Source organism: Neomonachus schauinslandi, chromosome 16 (genome assembly GCF_002201575.2).
Source record: "Neomonachus schauinslandi chromosome 16, ASM220157v2, whole genome shotgun sequence".
NCBI lineage: Eukaryota > Metazoa > Chordata > Mammalia > Carnivora > Phocidae > Neomonachus > Neomonachus schauinslandi.
In genome coordinates, this window is record NC_058418.1 from 24,950,451 (window position 1) to 24,967,472 (window position 17,022).

Here is a 17,022-nt window from a genome sequence, read left to right on the forward strand (position 1 = left end):
CAACTTTCCAAACAGCTGTTTCGTGTTTTTTTTTTTTTTCCAGGTAAGAAAATCGATCACCTAGACAGATGCATAGCCTAAGTTCCCACAACTGCATGTAATTCCGAGACACTGCTTAGGACCCTATTTACAACTATAATATAACTTGCAGAGAGTGGACTTACGTAATTGCGACATTGCTCCCATCTATAACAATGTGCTTCAAATCCGTTCTTCCTGGCTCATTTTTTAATTCCAGCTTGTAGGGTACTTTCAGAGTATCTCGGAACCTTTGAACGCCAGTGACTGAGGAATCAATATGATCAGACGTTCCCGCCAACCTTGCGTCAGTAACTGAAGGTAACAGCTGGGGCAGTGGCATCGGTGGAGAAAGGGGTGGACAATTTGGCTTCGACTGGGGAGAGCTACAACACCCTGAACGGTTTTCACAGGCAGACTTCATATTACTTGGATGTAAGGGCTCCGCTTGCTGCTGCAAACCATTTTCAGGAAAAACTGGAATTCTGGGCTGATGATTTGAAGCTCCTCTTGAAACAAAACTGACAACTTCTTTGGGACTTGAAGGGACAACAGAGGGTGAAAGGCCGTCAGTTTCAAGGTCCATGTTACAAACGTAATTCTGGTTTGAACTCCAGATTTCTTGTTTCTGTTCTACTGGCACTGTTCTGAAAGTATTAATTTTGCAATTTGAGGTACATGGTTTTGATTCTTTGAATGGTAACTGAGAAAATTTTTCTACCATATTTTGCTGTGTGTGAGTTTGTGTTTTCTTTGGAGTGGAATCTGTTGTAAGCTCATTTATGCTGCTACAAACACCTTTGTTTTTGGTTCTATTGGTCTCTGGATACAAAGTACCAGGTGAAAATTCTCTGTCTTCTTGGAATCTTTTATTTTCTTTTTCAATTTCTTCTAAGAGCAATAATGGTTCAGTAGATGGCCCATACTCCCTAATGACCTTTTCAACAATTTCTTGGGAATAGCCCATGGTTTTAAAAAAGTTTACGAGGATATTGTATTCCATTTCCTCAGTAGTGTCCTTCACATCTGGACTTAAATTTTCAGGATCAGCAGAAGAATCAGATAAGTCAATGATTACACTTCCAGCTAATGTCTTACCGTCATGTAGAAGCTCCCCCTCTTGAACGTTTTCCAAAGAAAACTGTTTCTTGGTATGCCTTTCTTCAGAATCAGAAAATCTCCTTTTGTGACAAATTCTGTCTTTGGAAAGTGCCTCTTCATCTGGGGTTAGACCATTTATTGGAACAAAAAGGACATCTTGCGAACTAGAAAAGACCGTGTCCATTTGTTTTGTAAGCTCAGAAACAGGAGTGCCAGCTTTATTTCTTGCATCTTCCTGTAAAACAATTTCATCTCTGAAAATATTCAGCCCTGTGGCAGCACTCTGTGGAAACTCTGCTTGTTTAGAATCTCTAATTTCAATAACATCATCATCTCCTGTTTCAAATAAATTCTCACCTTGTGTGAGTGTCAAAAGCTCTTTTTTCAAGGAAGTGGGCAAAATCAACAAGTCCATTGTATAGTTATCTGCACGAGCTTCAACAAATTGTTTAAATTCCCTTTTCACCTCGGATTCTTTCTGACTGTTGGGTAGGTTCTCATTATTCTCAAAGAGTTTTACAAACTGCTGAATGTGACTCCTAGCCATGACCACAGCTTCGGCACTTCCTCTGATGCCAAGAAGACCAATGTCCAGAATGCAGAGATCAGCACAGGTGTCCTGAATCAAGCTCTTCAGAAACAGGCTCTGAGCCCCAACAAAAATGCAGTGCATGGCCTTGGGGTAACATTCTCTTTCTTCTAGTTCAGGCTCACAGATTCCTTTAATATATTCCTGTGAAGAGGAGATAAGAAATTAGATCAATTTACAAAAGCTCTTTACAGCACCCATTATGTTATACATGTAATTACAAATGTCAAGCTGTACAAAAATCAAAAGCATGCTAATAACTTGGGAAAAAAATGCCATGTTCTAAATAAAAGATTCAAGATAACAGATATAAGTTGCTTAATCATTTCCGTTGCCCTTGAAAACTTTGCCTTTAAGTCTAAAAAGCAGGTGTTCGTAACATTTTCAATAATATATCTTGCAATGTGATCTTTGGGGTCTGCCCAACTGCAGTGGATAAGGACAAGACTGGACTTATTTACATCTATAAAGAACAAACATTTTTGCTTGCTACCAGGCATTTATTGATACAATGACATAATTAAGAGATAAGATAACCAAGTCAAACAATTACTCCAGAATAAACCTTGACTTTGCTTTGCTACTACTGCCCTTAGTTTCCAGATAAAACAAAGAGAGATTCTGAAGGCCTTAAAAACAAAAACAAAACAAAACCCCACAATTTTTTCCCCAGCTGGCTGGAACAATGCATATTTTATATAATTTTATGTCTTTTTTTTAATAGAAAGGCCAGACTGTTTAAATGTAGACCTAAATATCAAGAACCAGAGAGTGCTGAACAGTACTGCTCCTCTCAGATAAAAAACCAGAGTTTCTAATAAATTTGGTATTAAACAAGGCCTCAGTGAGGTAAGAAAGGAAACTGGGTTCTCCACCAATTAGGCTGTTCCCAGAGGCCTAAGTGTGAATGACGTGAACACTGAACATGCATGCACACACACAGGCATGGTGGGATACACTTAGTAACGTGGGCACTGGAGTCCGTTCCTGGGCTCAAACCCCAGCCATGGGGGTCTGGGGGCCTTGCTGCCGTTCCGCAGCCCCTCTAACCCCATGTCCCCAACTGTAAGAGCAAGAGGAAGACGGTGCAATCCCAGGTGTTTTGAGGAAATTCGAGGAGATAATAAAGTTCTGACGACACCGTCTTGCATCCAGTAAGTGCTTCCTGAATAGTAACACTCCTAACTTATTATGGACATTTATAAGAAATGAGCCTGGCAACACATGACCCATACTTGACACAAAAACCAGAATGGTGCTCCCCGAGACGGTGCTACTGAAGAGCTCAGCGTGTGTGGCACTGGGTGCCGGCGAGGCTCTGGGGCCCTGCCCCCACTGCCTGCTTGGTGTCACAGTGGTCACACGACTTTAGGGAGAACTCATACACCAATCCCTTGTTCACACACGTAGAACATTCCTGTGAGTAGATGAAACTCCAGAAACAGGAGGAAAATGTTGCAGAGGAAAAGCCTGATCTAAGCTGTATAATGTTCAGTCATGAGATCTTTGCTTCCTTATGTCCCCTGGATAAACCTGGAGTGTCGGTGGGCTTGGTGGTAAAGACGGGAGATGACTGGTGCTGGACACAGGAGTGCTGGTTGTTTATTAGAGCAGCCTGCTATTTTTGTGACACGGTAACTGCGTTAAACACAAAGTACAGTAACCAAACATCCTTTTTTCCTGGATGTGCAAGCAGAGTGCTAAATATTGATGTCAGCATCCCTGAACACCTCCAAATGGACATTTTGCTACCACTTGTTTGAACCTACGCTGCATTTAGGTTGTGTTTTGAAGTTGTTTCTCTTTAAAAACATTTTTATTTTGAAATAATCCTAGGTTTCCAGGAAGCTGCAAAGACAGGACATAAAGGTTCTGTGTACTCTTCACCCAGTCCTCTGCAATCAGAACTTGTATCTTACCTAATCACAGCACAGTATCAAAATCAGGGTACTCACACTGATACAGTGTGTATATAGTTGTGTGCTATTTTATCACATTCAAGCAAATACCACTGCAATCAAGATACAGAATTACTCCATCACCACAAAGATTACCTTCATGCCACCCCTTTTTAGTCCTATTTACCCCTACTTCCACCCACACCATCCCTACCCCCGACAACTGCCAATCTGTTTTTGTCTCTCATATTGTGACTTCAAGAATGTTATATAAATAGAATTATACAGTTTCTGCCTTTTGAGATTGGTCTTTTTCTTTTTTTTTTTTTAAGATCTTATTTATTTGACAGAGAGCGAGAGAAAGCACAAGCAGGAGGAGCAGCAAAGGGAGAAGGTGAAGCAGGCTCCCCATTGAGAGGGAGCCCGATGCAGGGCTCAATCCCAGGACCCTGGGATCATGACCTGAGCCGAAGGCAGATGCTTAACCACTGAGCTACCCAGGCGCCCCAAGACTGGCCTTTTTCACTCAACATGATGCTCTTGAAACCCACCCAAGCTGTTGCATTTATCAAGCTCATTCCTTTTTATCGCTGAGTACTATTCCATGATACAGATGACCTATAGGTTTTTAACCACTATCTACCAAGTGGCATTTTGGTTGTTCCTGTTTGGAGCTATTACAATGAAGCCACTATGAACGATTTTCATGAACAGATTTTCATTTCTTTTTCATTAACTTCTCATTTCTCTGGGATAAATGCCCAGCAGTCCAACTGCTGGGCCATATGGTAAGTGCATGTTTATATTTCAAGGAACTGCCAAACTGTGCTCCAGAATAGTTCTACCATTTTACATTTCCACTAGCAATGTATGAGATCGAGAGATCCAGTTTCTCCTCATCCTCACCAGCACTTGATATCACTACTATTTTTTATTTTAGCTGTTCTATTAAGAGTGTAGTGTGTCTCACCATGGTCTTAGTTTATATTTCCCTAATGGCAAGTGATGTTGAACATCTTTCCATGTGTTACCTGCCATCTATATTCCCTCTTCGGTGAACTGTCTGCTCAATTTTTTGGTCCATTTTCTAACTGGAATATTTGGGTTTTATGTTGGGTTTTGGGAGTTCTTGATATATTCTAGAAAGACAGGAGTCCTTTCTCAGATATGCAGCTTACAAATATTTTGTTCTATAGTTTGTTTTTTCATCCTCTTGACAGGGTCTTTTGTGACAGGAAAAGTTTTTAATTTTAAGGAAGTCTAGTTTGTTGGCTTTTTCTTCACCAAGCCCCAGGTCTCAGAGATTTCTCCTATGTTAATCTTCCAGAAGTTTTACATTTAAATCTACAACCCATTTTGAGTTGGTTTTCATATAAGATGTGAGATTTAGGCTGAGGTTCATGTTTTTGCTTATGGATATCTAATTCTAGCAATGTTTCTTGAAAAGACTATCTTTCCTCTAATTACTTTTGCAGGTGTCAAAAATCAGTTGGTCATACTTGTGTCAGGCTATTTCTGGGTTCCTAGTCTGTTCCACTGACTTAGGTATCTATCCCTTCACCAATGCCACACAATCTTGATTACTGTAATTATATAATGTCTTCAAATTGGATAGTAATAGTAACTGCTATTTTATTAATTTTAAAATTGTTCTTATTCCAGTGCCTTTGCCTTTCCATATAAATTTTAGAATAATCTTGTTTAGCTATCGTTTAGCAGTTCTGTTAAGCTAGCACACTGACTTGAGGATAACAGACATTTGCTGAGTCTTCTGCTGTAAGAACAAAGTCTGTTTCTCTAGATCTTTGCCTTCTTTCATCAGTGTTTTATAATTTTGAGCATACAAACCCTGTATATCCAAATATTTCATTTTTTGGAGTGACTGAACATGGCACTCTATTTTAATTTTGATTTCTATGTGTTCACTGGTAATAGAGACAAACAGATTTTGATCATGTATCCTGTGACCTTGCTAAACCTATTTCTAGTTCTAGGATTTTTTCTTACAGACTCCTTAGGATTTTTTTCTTTTTTTTTTTTAATAAGATTTTACTTATTTACTTGAGAGAGCATGCACACAAGTGGCGGGAGGACCCTGAGATCACAACCCGAGCTGAAGGCAGACACTCAACCGAGTCACCCAGGTGCCCCTATGATGTTAGATTTTCATATACTTAAAAAAAAATCATGTTGAGGAAGTCAATCTGTATTCCTACTTACCTAGGAACAGGAATATGAACAGGTACTGAAACTTGTTAAATGCTTTATTTACTGTATCAACTGTTCTCATGTGACTTTACTTCTCCAGCCTGTTAATATGGTAGGTTGCACTGACTGATTTTTTGAATACTGAACCAGCCTTGTATCCCTGGAATGATTGCCACTTGGTCCCAATATGTAAATATATTGATGAATTCTACTTGCTAATATTTTGTTAAGAATTTTTGCATCTTTTGCAACTATATTCATGAGGGACTTTAGTCTGCAGTTTTCCACTTTCGTACCATCTTTGTCTGGTTTTAGCATCAGAATAATAATGAGTGAGTGAAGAAGGAAAGTATTCTCTCCTCTTGTATTTTCTAGAAAAGATTGTGTAGAATTGATGTTAATTCTTTCCAAAACATTTTGTAGACTTCTCCAGTGAAACAATCCGGACCTGGAGACTTCTTTTTCTTTTTAATAGTCCTATTTTTAAAATTTCTATTGTTATGTTAATCACCATACATTATATCATTAGTTTTTGATGTAGTGTTCCATGATTCATTGTTTGTGCATAACACCCAGTGCTCCATGCAGAACGTGCCCTCTTTAATACCCATCACCAGGCTAACCCATCCTCCCATCCCCCTCCCCCTCTAGAACCCTCAGTTTGTTTTTCAGAGTCTGTCGTCTCTCATGGTTCGTCTCCCCCTCCGATTTCCCCCCCTTCATTCTTCCCCTCCTGCTATCTTTTTTTTTCTTAACATATATTGCATTATTTGTTTCAGAGGTACAGATCTGTGATTCAATAGTCTTGCACAATTCACAGTGCTCACCATAGCACATACCTTCCCCAATGTCTATCACCCAGTGACCCCATCCCTCCCACCCCACCCCCCACTCCAGCAACCCTCAGTTTGTTTCCTGAGATTAAGAATTCCTCCTATCAGTGAGGTCATATGATACTTATCTTTCTCTGACTTATCGCTCAGCATAACACCCTCCAGTTCCATCCATGTCATTGCAAATGGCAAGATCTCATTCCTTTTGATGGCTGCATAATATTCCATTGTGTATATATACCACCTCTTCTTTATCCATTCATCTGTTGATGGACATCTTGGCTCTTTCCTCAGTTTGGCTATTGTGGACATTGCTGCTATAAACATCGGGGTGCACATAACCCTTCGGATCCCTACATTTGTATCTTTGGGGTAAATACCCAGTAGTGCAATTGCTGGATCGTAGGGTAGCTCTATTTTCAACTTTCTGAGGAACCTCCATACTGTTTTCCAGAGTGGCTGCACCAGCTTGCATTCCCACCAACAGTGTAGGAGGGTTCCCCTTTCTCCACATCCCCGCCAACATCTGTTGTTCCCTGACTTGTTAATTTTAGCCATTCTGACTGGTGTGAGGTAGTATCTCATTGAGGTTTTGATTTGGATTTCCCTGATGCTGAGCGATGTTGAGCACTTTTTCATGTGTCTGTTGGCCATTTGGATGTCTTCTTTGGAAAAATGTCTGTTCATGTCTTCTGCCCATTTCTTGATTGGATTCTTTGTTCTTTGGGTGTTCAGTTTGATAAGTTCTTTATAGATTTTGGATACTAGCCCTTTATCTGATATGTCATTTGCAAATATCTTCTCCCATTCTGTCAGTTGTCTTTTGGTTTTGTTCACCGTTTCCTTTGCTTTGCAAAAGGTTTTTATCTTGATGAAGTCCCAATAGTTCATTTTTGCCCTTGCTTCCCTTGCCTTTGGCGATGTTTCTAGGAAGAAGTTGCTTCGGCTGAGGAAGAAGAGGTTGCTGCCTGTGTTCTCCTTTAGGATGTTGATGGACTCATGTGGGAGATTTCTAAGAATTTTCAAATTATTAATTCAATTTCCTTAACACCTGTAAGTCTATTCAAATTATCTATTTCATGTTGGATAAGTTATGGTAGTTTGTACTTTTTGAGGAATTGGCCGATTTCACTAAGCTGTCAACTTTATGCATGCAGTTGTTTGTAGTGTTTCCATATCTTTTTGATGTCTGCAGGGTCTACTCTACAGTTGATACCCTGTTTCATTCCTGATATTAGTAATTCATGTCTGCTTTCTTAAGGGTTGCGAAGAGGTTAATTTTACTGATTTTTTTTCCCCAAAGAACAAGCTTGTTATCTCATTGATTTTTCTCTATTGTTTCTGTTTTTTCCAAATTTGTTGACTTCTGCTATTTCCCTCCTGTTGCTTGCTCTGCACTTATTTTGCTCTTCTTTTTCTAGTTCCTAGAAGTGGGAGCTTCGATTATGGATTTGACACTTTCTTCTTTTCTAAAGTAGTTATGTTATAAATCAGCACTACTTTAAGCTACATCCCACACATTTTGATATGCTGTATTTTCATTTTTATTTAGTTCAATGTATTTTTTAAATTTCTCCAGAAATTATTCAATATTCAGAAGAGTGTTGTTTAGTTTCCAAATATTTGGAGATTTTCTGGTTATCTTTGTTATTGATTTCTAGTTTGATTCCTTGGTAAGCAGAGAACACACTAAATGACTTCTATTTTTTAAATTTGTTGAGATTTGTTTTATGGCCCAGGATATGGTCTATCTTGATGGATGTTCTGTGGGTACTTGGAAAGAACGTGCATTCTGCGACCTTTGGGCAATGTTCAAAAAACATCTATTTGGACCTGGCTGGCTAATGATGTTGAGTTCTTATTCTTGCTGATCTTTTTTTGCTTAAAGATTTATTTGACACAGAGAGAGAGACAGCGAGAGAGGAACACAAGCAGGGGCAGTGGGAGAGGGAGAAGCAGACTTCCCACCAAACAGGGAGCCCGATGGGGGTTCAATCCCAGGACCCTGGGATCATGACCTGAGCCGAAGGCAGATGCTTAACGACTGAGTCACCCAGGCGCCCCTCTTGCTGATCTTCTGATGGTTCTGTCATTTGTTGAGAGAATTTCCCCTGTCAGTTCTCCCAGGTTTTGCTTCATATATTTTGCAGCTGTACTGTTAGGAATATACACATTTAAGCACTGTTAGGTCTTCTTGGTGAATGGACCCTCTTATCATTATGTAAATACTCCTGTTTGCTCTGAAGGCTTTGTCTGACAGTAATATTGCCATTCCAGCTTTGTTCTCATTAATGGCTGCACAGTATGTTTTACCCTCATTTTAACTTACCTGTATCATTATATTTGAAATAACTTTCATGAAGACACCACATAGTTTGGTTATGTTTTTTAAATCCACTCTGACAATCTCTTTTAATCGGTGTGTTTATACTATTTACTTTTAATGAAATTATTGTTTGGGTTTAAGTCCACCATTTATTTATTTTCTGCTTGTTCCCTACTCCTAAATCCTTTTTTTTCCTTACCTGGCCTTCTTTTGCATTATACAAATATTTTTTAGTATTATAATTTATTTATTGCATTTTTTACTATATCTCTTTGTATAGTTTTTAAAGCGGTCATGATATCAATTATAACATAACTGATCCACTTCAAAGTCAGTATTTTATCATTTCAAAAAGAATGTATAAACCTTATCATCTGCACTAGCCATTCTTTTATTTTCTGTATCTTAAGATGTTCTGACATCTTAGGGGGACTTTCAGACCTGAGGAGAGACGTACCTCTGATTTCTATCAGGGGTGGACATGTGTGCAGACTGACCGATCTAGGGCTGTGGGCCCCCTCCACCCCCATCTCCTTATCTAACTCACACACTAAGCCAATATTTCCCCTACCCTGTATCAAGCCTGGGCCAGAAACCAGACAACTAAAAGCAGTCTTTATGTCCCAAAGCCCACTAGAATTACCCAAACTAGCCAATTCTAAGCGGTTTATCCTATCTTGCCTTGCCTTCCCCCTTACTCCTGCTTCTGCCTCCTGACCAAAACCTGATGCTTCACCTGTAGCCCAGCACAGTGAAGTATGCATCCTTCTCCTGGGAGATATAAATAATCAAAATCTTCCTTCAGTGGCATTGACTTCTCCACGCCATCATTAAGTCACTTCCGTAACTTAAAATCCCCTGGGTATAAATTTTAGAACACCACTATCATCCTTAACCTTGGTCTCCATTCTCTCTGCCCTCCCTTGTATGTTATAGCTATCACATAAATTACATGTATATATATTTGAAATCCCATCAGACTATGTTATAAATTTTGTTTTCAACCATTAACTCATTTTAAAGAACTCAAGAGGAGAAAGTAATCTATTATATTTATCCAGATATTTATCATTTCTGTCTGAAGCACTTCCTTTACCAATTCTTTTGGAGCAGGCTACTGGCAATGATTTCATTTTAGTTTTTCTGCAACTGAGAATTTTTATCATGCTTTATTTCACTTTCATTCTTGAAGGATAACTTCACTGGATAGGGAATTTTTGGTTAACATTTTTTTGTTTGTTTTGTTTTTTACGACTTCAAAAATATTGTGCCACTCCTCTGGCCTCTGTGGTTTCTGATGAGAAACCTGTACTCATTCTAATTGCTGTTACTCTACATGTGTTTTTCTCTAGATGCCTTCATAATTTTTCATTTGTCTTCAGTTTTCAGCACTGAGGTTATGACATCTGGATGTGGAAGTCTTGGAGCTTATTCTGTTTGTGTTCACTGAGCTTCTTAAATTACATGTTTACATCTTCTGCCAGGTTTTGGAAGTCTTCAGCCATTATTTCTCCAAATTTTTTTAGCGCCACACTCTTGTCTCCTCTCATTCAGATTGGATAACTTCTACTTTCTATCTTCAAACGCACTGACTCTTCTGTCACCTACATTTTAAAATCAAGCCTATCCAGTGAGTTTTTAATTAAAGGTTATTGTATTTTTCACTGCTAACCTTTCCACTTGGTTCTTTGTATCTTCTATTTCCCTGCTGAAACCTTCTATTTTTTAATTACTTTTAAGAGTATTTGTGATTGTCTGTTGGAGCATTTTTATAATAGATGTTTTTAAAGTCTTTGTTAGATGGGGCACATGGATGGCTTAGTTGGTTAAGTGTCTGAGTCCTGATCTCAGCTCAGATCTCTTGATCTCAGGATCATGAGTTCAAGCTCCGCATTGGGCTCCACAATGGGTGTGGAGATAGAGAGATAGGCAGATAGATAGATAGGTAGGTAGGTAAGGGACGCTTGGGTGGCTCAGTCAATTGAGCATCCGACTCTTGATTTTGGCTCAGGTCATCATCTCAGGGTTGTCAGATCCAGCCCCAAGTTGGGCTCTGTGCTTTGCAGGGAGTCTGCTTGAGATTCTCTCGTACTGCCCCCCCCTTCCCCAGCTCGTGGGCATGCTCTCAAATAAATAAATCTTAAAAAAATAAAATAAAAAAGTCTTTATTAGATGATTCTAACATCTGTGTCATCTTGGCATTGGTGTCTGCTGTCTTTTCTCAGGAGAGCTGATATTTTCCTTGTTCTTCACATGCCAAGTGATTCTGTATTGTATTCATTCTGAATATTATGAGACTGAGTCTTATTTAAATCCTAGCATGAATGTTGATACTTCTGTTCTAGCAGGTAATTGACCTAGTTAGATTCAGGCTGCAAGCTGCAACCTGTCTTCAGTAAGCTGTGATTCTAGTGTCAATTCAGTTTTTAAAGTCTCTGCGACGTTATCTGTATCTGTTCCGCGCATGTGTGCTACCAGAGGCCAATCTGGGACCTGGATGGTAGTTTTTCTGTGAGTTCAGTTTTCAAAAGTCTTTGTTATCCTGATGAAAAGTAGATCCACACATGTGCAGTTTAGGGATAAACCCAGGAGATCATCAACAAACTTTATGGAGTCACTTTTCTGAGCTCCTCCCTCTCTGCCATATTTTTAGTGCTTTCTGGTTCCCTGATGGTCTTTTTTTCAGTCCTCCAGTTAGAAAGCTGGGGCTTTGGTTACCCCGCTTTGCCTTGCATTCTGCAGCTGTGCCTGGGTCATCCCAGAGGACACACACAGAGAAAGTAATGAGGCTGGCCCCATCCTCTTGAGACCACAACTCCACCAATTGGAGAGGAAGGTTATCCTCCCTCAGAATTTTGGTTCCTGCAACCTCCCCCTGCCACGGTCACAAGATTGTCTGGAAGCTGGTATGCATTGGAATGAAGAAAATGGCCTTTGCTTTCTATTAGATGCTCCCTTTTCTGACCCTGGAGCCCAAACTAGAGGGCTTCTCCTATTGCTCTTTCTATGCCTTGGTGCTCATTTCACTTCCAGGTTGAGCTGTGCTGAATTCAGGCTGGGGGACAAAAGAGAGGAAAAAATGGCAAACTCACCACTGGTTTGGTGGTGCTCTGAATTCTGGTTTTCTAACCCAGTCTGCCTACTGTTTACTTTTCAGAGCCCTCATATTAGCTGCTCCATGCATTCTATCCAGGTTTTCTAACTATATTCAATAGAAGTGACGGGGTAGAGTATGCTTGTTCTATCTTCCTCAGAACTAGAATCTCCTGGCTTCCTGTTAATATTTAAGTAATGCTGCCTGTTTAGCATAAGTGTTTGGTTGAATTCACATGAGTCAAATACTGTTGAGACTACTGTGCAGCCACTGGATGAGAAAAAGTTGATCACACCCACTCAGTGGAATGCCAGCAATTATTAGCCAACCTGGAGAGAAGAGGTTTCTTCTCCAGATAAAAGGCTTCTAAAACAAGTATCCTCTCAAACAAGGGCTAACTCTCAAATTGATCCAAGTTGTAAAGCCCACCTAGAACAGATCCTACCCAGACACAAGGCTTCCAACTAGTTTTTCAGATTCCATATGAAATATAAAAAGGACCCGTGTCAGAATAAGATCTCAAATATGAAAGACAGAAAACCAATAGAACATAAAATAGAGCGAAACTAGGTACTGAATGTAGGATAGGAAAGAAAACAACAAAAGTTTAATTAGTGCTTTCAAAAAGATATACGATGGGGGCGCCTGGGTGGCTCAGTTGGTTAAGCGACTGCCTTCGGCTCAGGTCATGATCCTGGAGTCCCTGGATCGAGTCCCGCATGGGGCTCCCTGCTCGGCGGGGAGTCTGCTTCTCCCTCTGACCCTCCCCCCTCTCATGTGCTTGCTCTCTCTCATTCTCTCTCAAATAAATAAATAAAATCTTTAAAAAAAAAAAAAAAAAGATATACGATGATAATGAATTCATATAACAGAAATCAAGATGCTAAAGAAAAATAATCAAAATAAGAGTACTAGTAAATTAAGGATATGATGACCAAAATAAAAGTCAACAGAAGAATTTCAAAGACATAGCGAAAGAAATCTCTCCAAAAGTACCACAAAAAACAAAGTGCAAAACAGGAGGGAAAAGAAACTTTAAGGGTCCATACACAATATCCAAAATCCAAATAACTGACATTCCAAAAAAAAAACCAAAACCAAAACCAAAACCAAAAACAGAATGGCAATTAATAAAGAAGTACAACAAATAATTTCCTGGAACTAAAATACACAAGACCCATGTATGATCAGTGAAAAAGTTACATCAAATCCTGTTTGGGAACTAAAGCACACAGGTACTATCTTAGGGTCCCTAGAATATCCAAGCATGATTACTTTTTAAAGGCCCACAAGAAAAAAATCCTGCGGACAGGATGGGAACAGGGCACATATAAAAGAATGACAATCGGAATATCAGAAATTCTCAACAGCAGATCTGGACGAATGGGGGAGAAAAAGGACAGCAATGCATTCAAAATTCTAAGGGAAAGTGATTTTCAATCCATAATTCTATACCATCCACATTAAAGACATTTCTAGACATGCTAAAAGCCAACAAAATTACTCCCACAGACTGTTTTCTTGAAAAACTATTTGAAGATGACGGCCACCAAAAATAAGGGAGATGAAGTAATTAGTAAATTCAATCCAAGACTGGCAAACGAAGTCCAAAAACTATAGCTGTGCGGCAAACAAGCTGAGCAACTAGCTGAGTGGAGGAGGGAAGGAGGCTCAAGGGACGTTCTCCCAGAAAAGGAAGCTCAATGAGTAGCTGATATAAAGGAGTATTTGTACAATATTAAGGGTGTGTTTAAATCATATTTCACAAGTAGATGAAAAGAGGGCAGATAAATTACAGTAAAAATTAAAAGCTGTATCAGAAGGAAAACATAATGTAATACAGTACTGGGCTTTGCAGTAATATTTACATAAGTCATATTACTACATAAACCTTGCTTCTTGCTTTAACTAAAAATAAAATAACTATACTGGTGTCTTAGTCCATTCAGGCTGCTATAACAAAATACCAGACTGGGTGTCTTAGAAACAACAGAAATTTATTTCTCACAGTTCTGATGGCTGGAAGCCTAAGATCAGAGGGCCAGTGTGCTCCGGTAAGGGCTCTCTTTCAGGGTAAAGACCTCTTGTTGTATTTCCACGTGGTGGAAGAAGCAAAGGAGTTCTCCCGGGCCTCTTTTATAAGGGTATTAACTTCATTTGAGCCCCTCCTGACCTAATCACCTCCCCAAAGCCCCCCCTCCTAATACCATCATATCAGGCATTGGGATTTCATCATATGAATTGTGACAGAACAAATATTCAGACCATAGCAAATGGGAAAATGGGGGGTAGTTTTTGCCTCACTGATTTTTTTTTGAAGATTTTATTTATTCATCTGAGATAAAGAGAGAGTGAGCGTGAGGGTGAGGGAGAGAGAATCTGAAGCAGACTCCACACTGAGTGCAGACCTTGATGAGAGGCTCGATCCAGGACCACGAGATCATGACCTGAGCCAAAACCAAGAGCTGGATGCTTAACCGACTGAGCCACCCAGGTGCCCCACCTCATCTATCTTAAAGAAAGTGGATAATGCCTAAAATTTATAAGAAATAGCAGTATATTTATAATTCTTTAGGTAACCATCAAAACAAACAGCTAAAAACTGTAAAAAGTAGTTGCCTTTAGGAAGTAGAAGGGACTGTTATTGTTTCTTATAAAAACCCTCAGTACTACTTTTTTGTTTTAACCACGTGCATATATTATTTCGGTATACTCCTTATTTCCTAATTTTAATTAAATTTTAAAAATGGATACATAGCATGTTGTGATGCTATATTAGTGATAGCTTTGGTGTTAATTTTGTTTTGCTTCATTCTTATCTGACATTTAACATAAAAAATGTTAGCTGTTTTGAAATATTGTGAGTGATTCATCTCTGAAACAAACATTTTCCATCATTTCTGTTATTTTTCTGGATTGGTATAATCTTCAAGAAGAGCTATAACTAATTAATTGATTGTACTGATTGATTTAGGATGTTCTCAATCCTATGCAACAACAACAACAAAAAAAGGTAAAAATTAAACTGGATGCTGAGATAAGGCAGGTAACTGCAAAGATTAGTGAAAATCCTGATTTTGATTTTTTTAAATACTTTTTCAGTTAAAGGTTCATAGCAAAATTGAGAAGGTACAGAGACTTCCCATATTATCATTTAAAGATAATTATAAAAGTCTGTATGTTTTTACCAACTTAATTTTATACATTTGAACCTACAGAAAATACATACTCTAAAATTGTAAATCTGATGTGTGATTCAGAAAAAATCAATTTACTTTTCATTGCTTATGCAATCATTTCACAGCAAGAGATATTCTTGGGGATGTATCCAGATACTATTTAGATTACTATCTTTCAGAGAAAAAAAAAAATTAAGTAAAGTGAGATCCTCTGAAAAGATGACAGAGGGCCTCAGGAGAGCTCCGGTGGCTCTCAGTGTGTAAGCACCAGGAGGACTGGCAGAGAAATGCCCAATATAAGCAGAGTCATCTGACATTATTCCCCAAGAAACTAAAACTATTACTGCAAGATTAAATGCATAGTTTTGAGGGAGAGTTGTGCTAAGAGCTTGTTATAGCTTCACATGCACAAAACTGTGTGTATACTCCCAAAAGAAAGGAGTAATTATCCCTTGAGATTCAGACTACCATTTTTTCATTAATAATTTACTCCTGTGAATTACTAAGTAGCAACAATGAATTTTTATATTCAAATTCAGAAGTGAACAATAAAGTATACAAGTATACAGTATTACTACATTCTAGATGTCTGGCCATCAGTTGCACTGATAAACATCTGTGGACCCAAATATCCATCATTTGCATTTGGCTGTATTTGGTTATCTGAACATTTGAATGTTAGGCAAAAACTGTCTCCCCCATCCTGCAATATTCATATTCTGTTTACTCTACTCAGGCTTTTAAGGAAAAAAAAAAGGAGGGGAGGAGGCATCTGGTATATACAATAATAACTTCCCTTTCAATAGCAAAGTGACTTTCTATTATTCTACCTTCTACAAACTCAGCTCTTCTCAACTCTATTCTAACATTTCACAAATCCAGACAGAAGGTCCTGGCAACCTGTGCCCTTCAGAACCTATCTAAAATCAGAAAAGATCAAAGTGGCTACTCAAGAGTCTACAGGTTTGACCCGGGGAAAGGTTTCTCGGCACCACTGTTCACCATCTACCATCTCTTATCATGGGCGCACACGTGAGGGGCTTTGTCAGCTTGTGGCCCAGGTCACATATGGTTTGAAGCAGCTGGTTGAAAGTACAGAAGGAACAGAGGGCACTACCTACAGAGCCCGTAACAGTAGATGACAACGGACAGCACAGGTGCAAAAACAAATTTAAGGAAGACATGATGGTTAAAACCACAGCAACTCAAGATCAGGTAGCATGAGTGCAAATCTAACACATTTTGGCAGCCGCCAGGAGCGTAACTGTGCCCTAGCACAAGGTAACAGAAGACACTCAAGTGGGCCACAAATCATCGAGGAAAAAGAAACTATGCAGGCAAGGAAGCTCTTAATACATTAGAGAGATTCCTAAAATGTTTTGGAACAGTAGTTCTCATCTCTGGCTGCACACTTCAGGATTCTAAAGATTTCTTATATTTAGGAGACTCTTGCATAAATGGTATTGTATGTTATCTCTAAGAGAAAAAGAAAGTAGGAGGAGTAATGCGATTTTTAGACATTGACATGAATCCCAAAGAATATGTGTAAGTTCGAAGCATCATATAAGCCTTAGAAAAAAACAAGCTTTTTAACATCATTAATCTACAAATTTGTAACAGATCCATTTTAGGTATCTATCTGGCTATCTATATTAATAATATTGCTATAAAATGAATAACCGTATTAGCCATTTTTCCAATGCAATTCCCACATTTGCTTTCTGTTCCATCTTTCTCTTCAATCTCATTTCTAAAATGTCTACCAAGTTCTTTGCC

At 38.9% G+C, this 17,022-nt stretch overlaps 1 protein-coding gene across 2 annotated transcripts in view; it reads right to left on the minus strand.

The window, feature by feature from the left end:
- The window catches only part of N4BP1 (NEDD4 binding protein 1), a 49,917-nt gene that overhangs the window by 19,718 nt on the left and 13,177 nt on the right, over positions 1-17,022 (minus strand). For both annotated transcript variants that reach the window (XM_021705830.1, XM_021705829.1), the window contains exon 2: positions 165-1,852. In XM_021705830.1, coding sequence (XP_021561505.1) covers positions 165-1,852 — 1,688 coding nt within the window. The remainder of the gene's footprint in view (positions 1-164; positions 1,853-17,022) is intronic.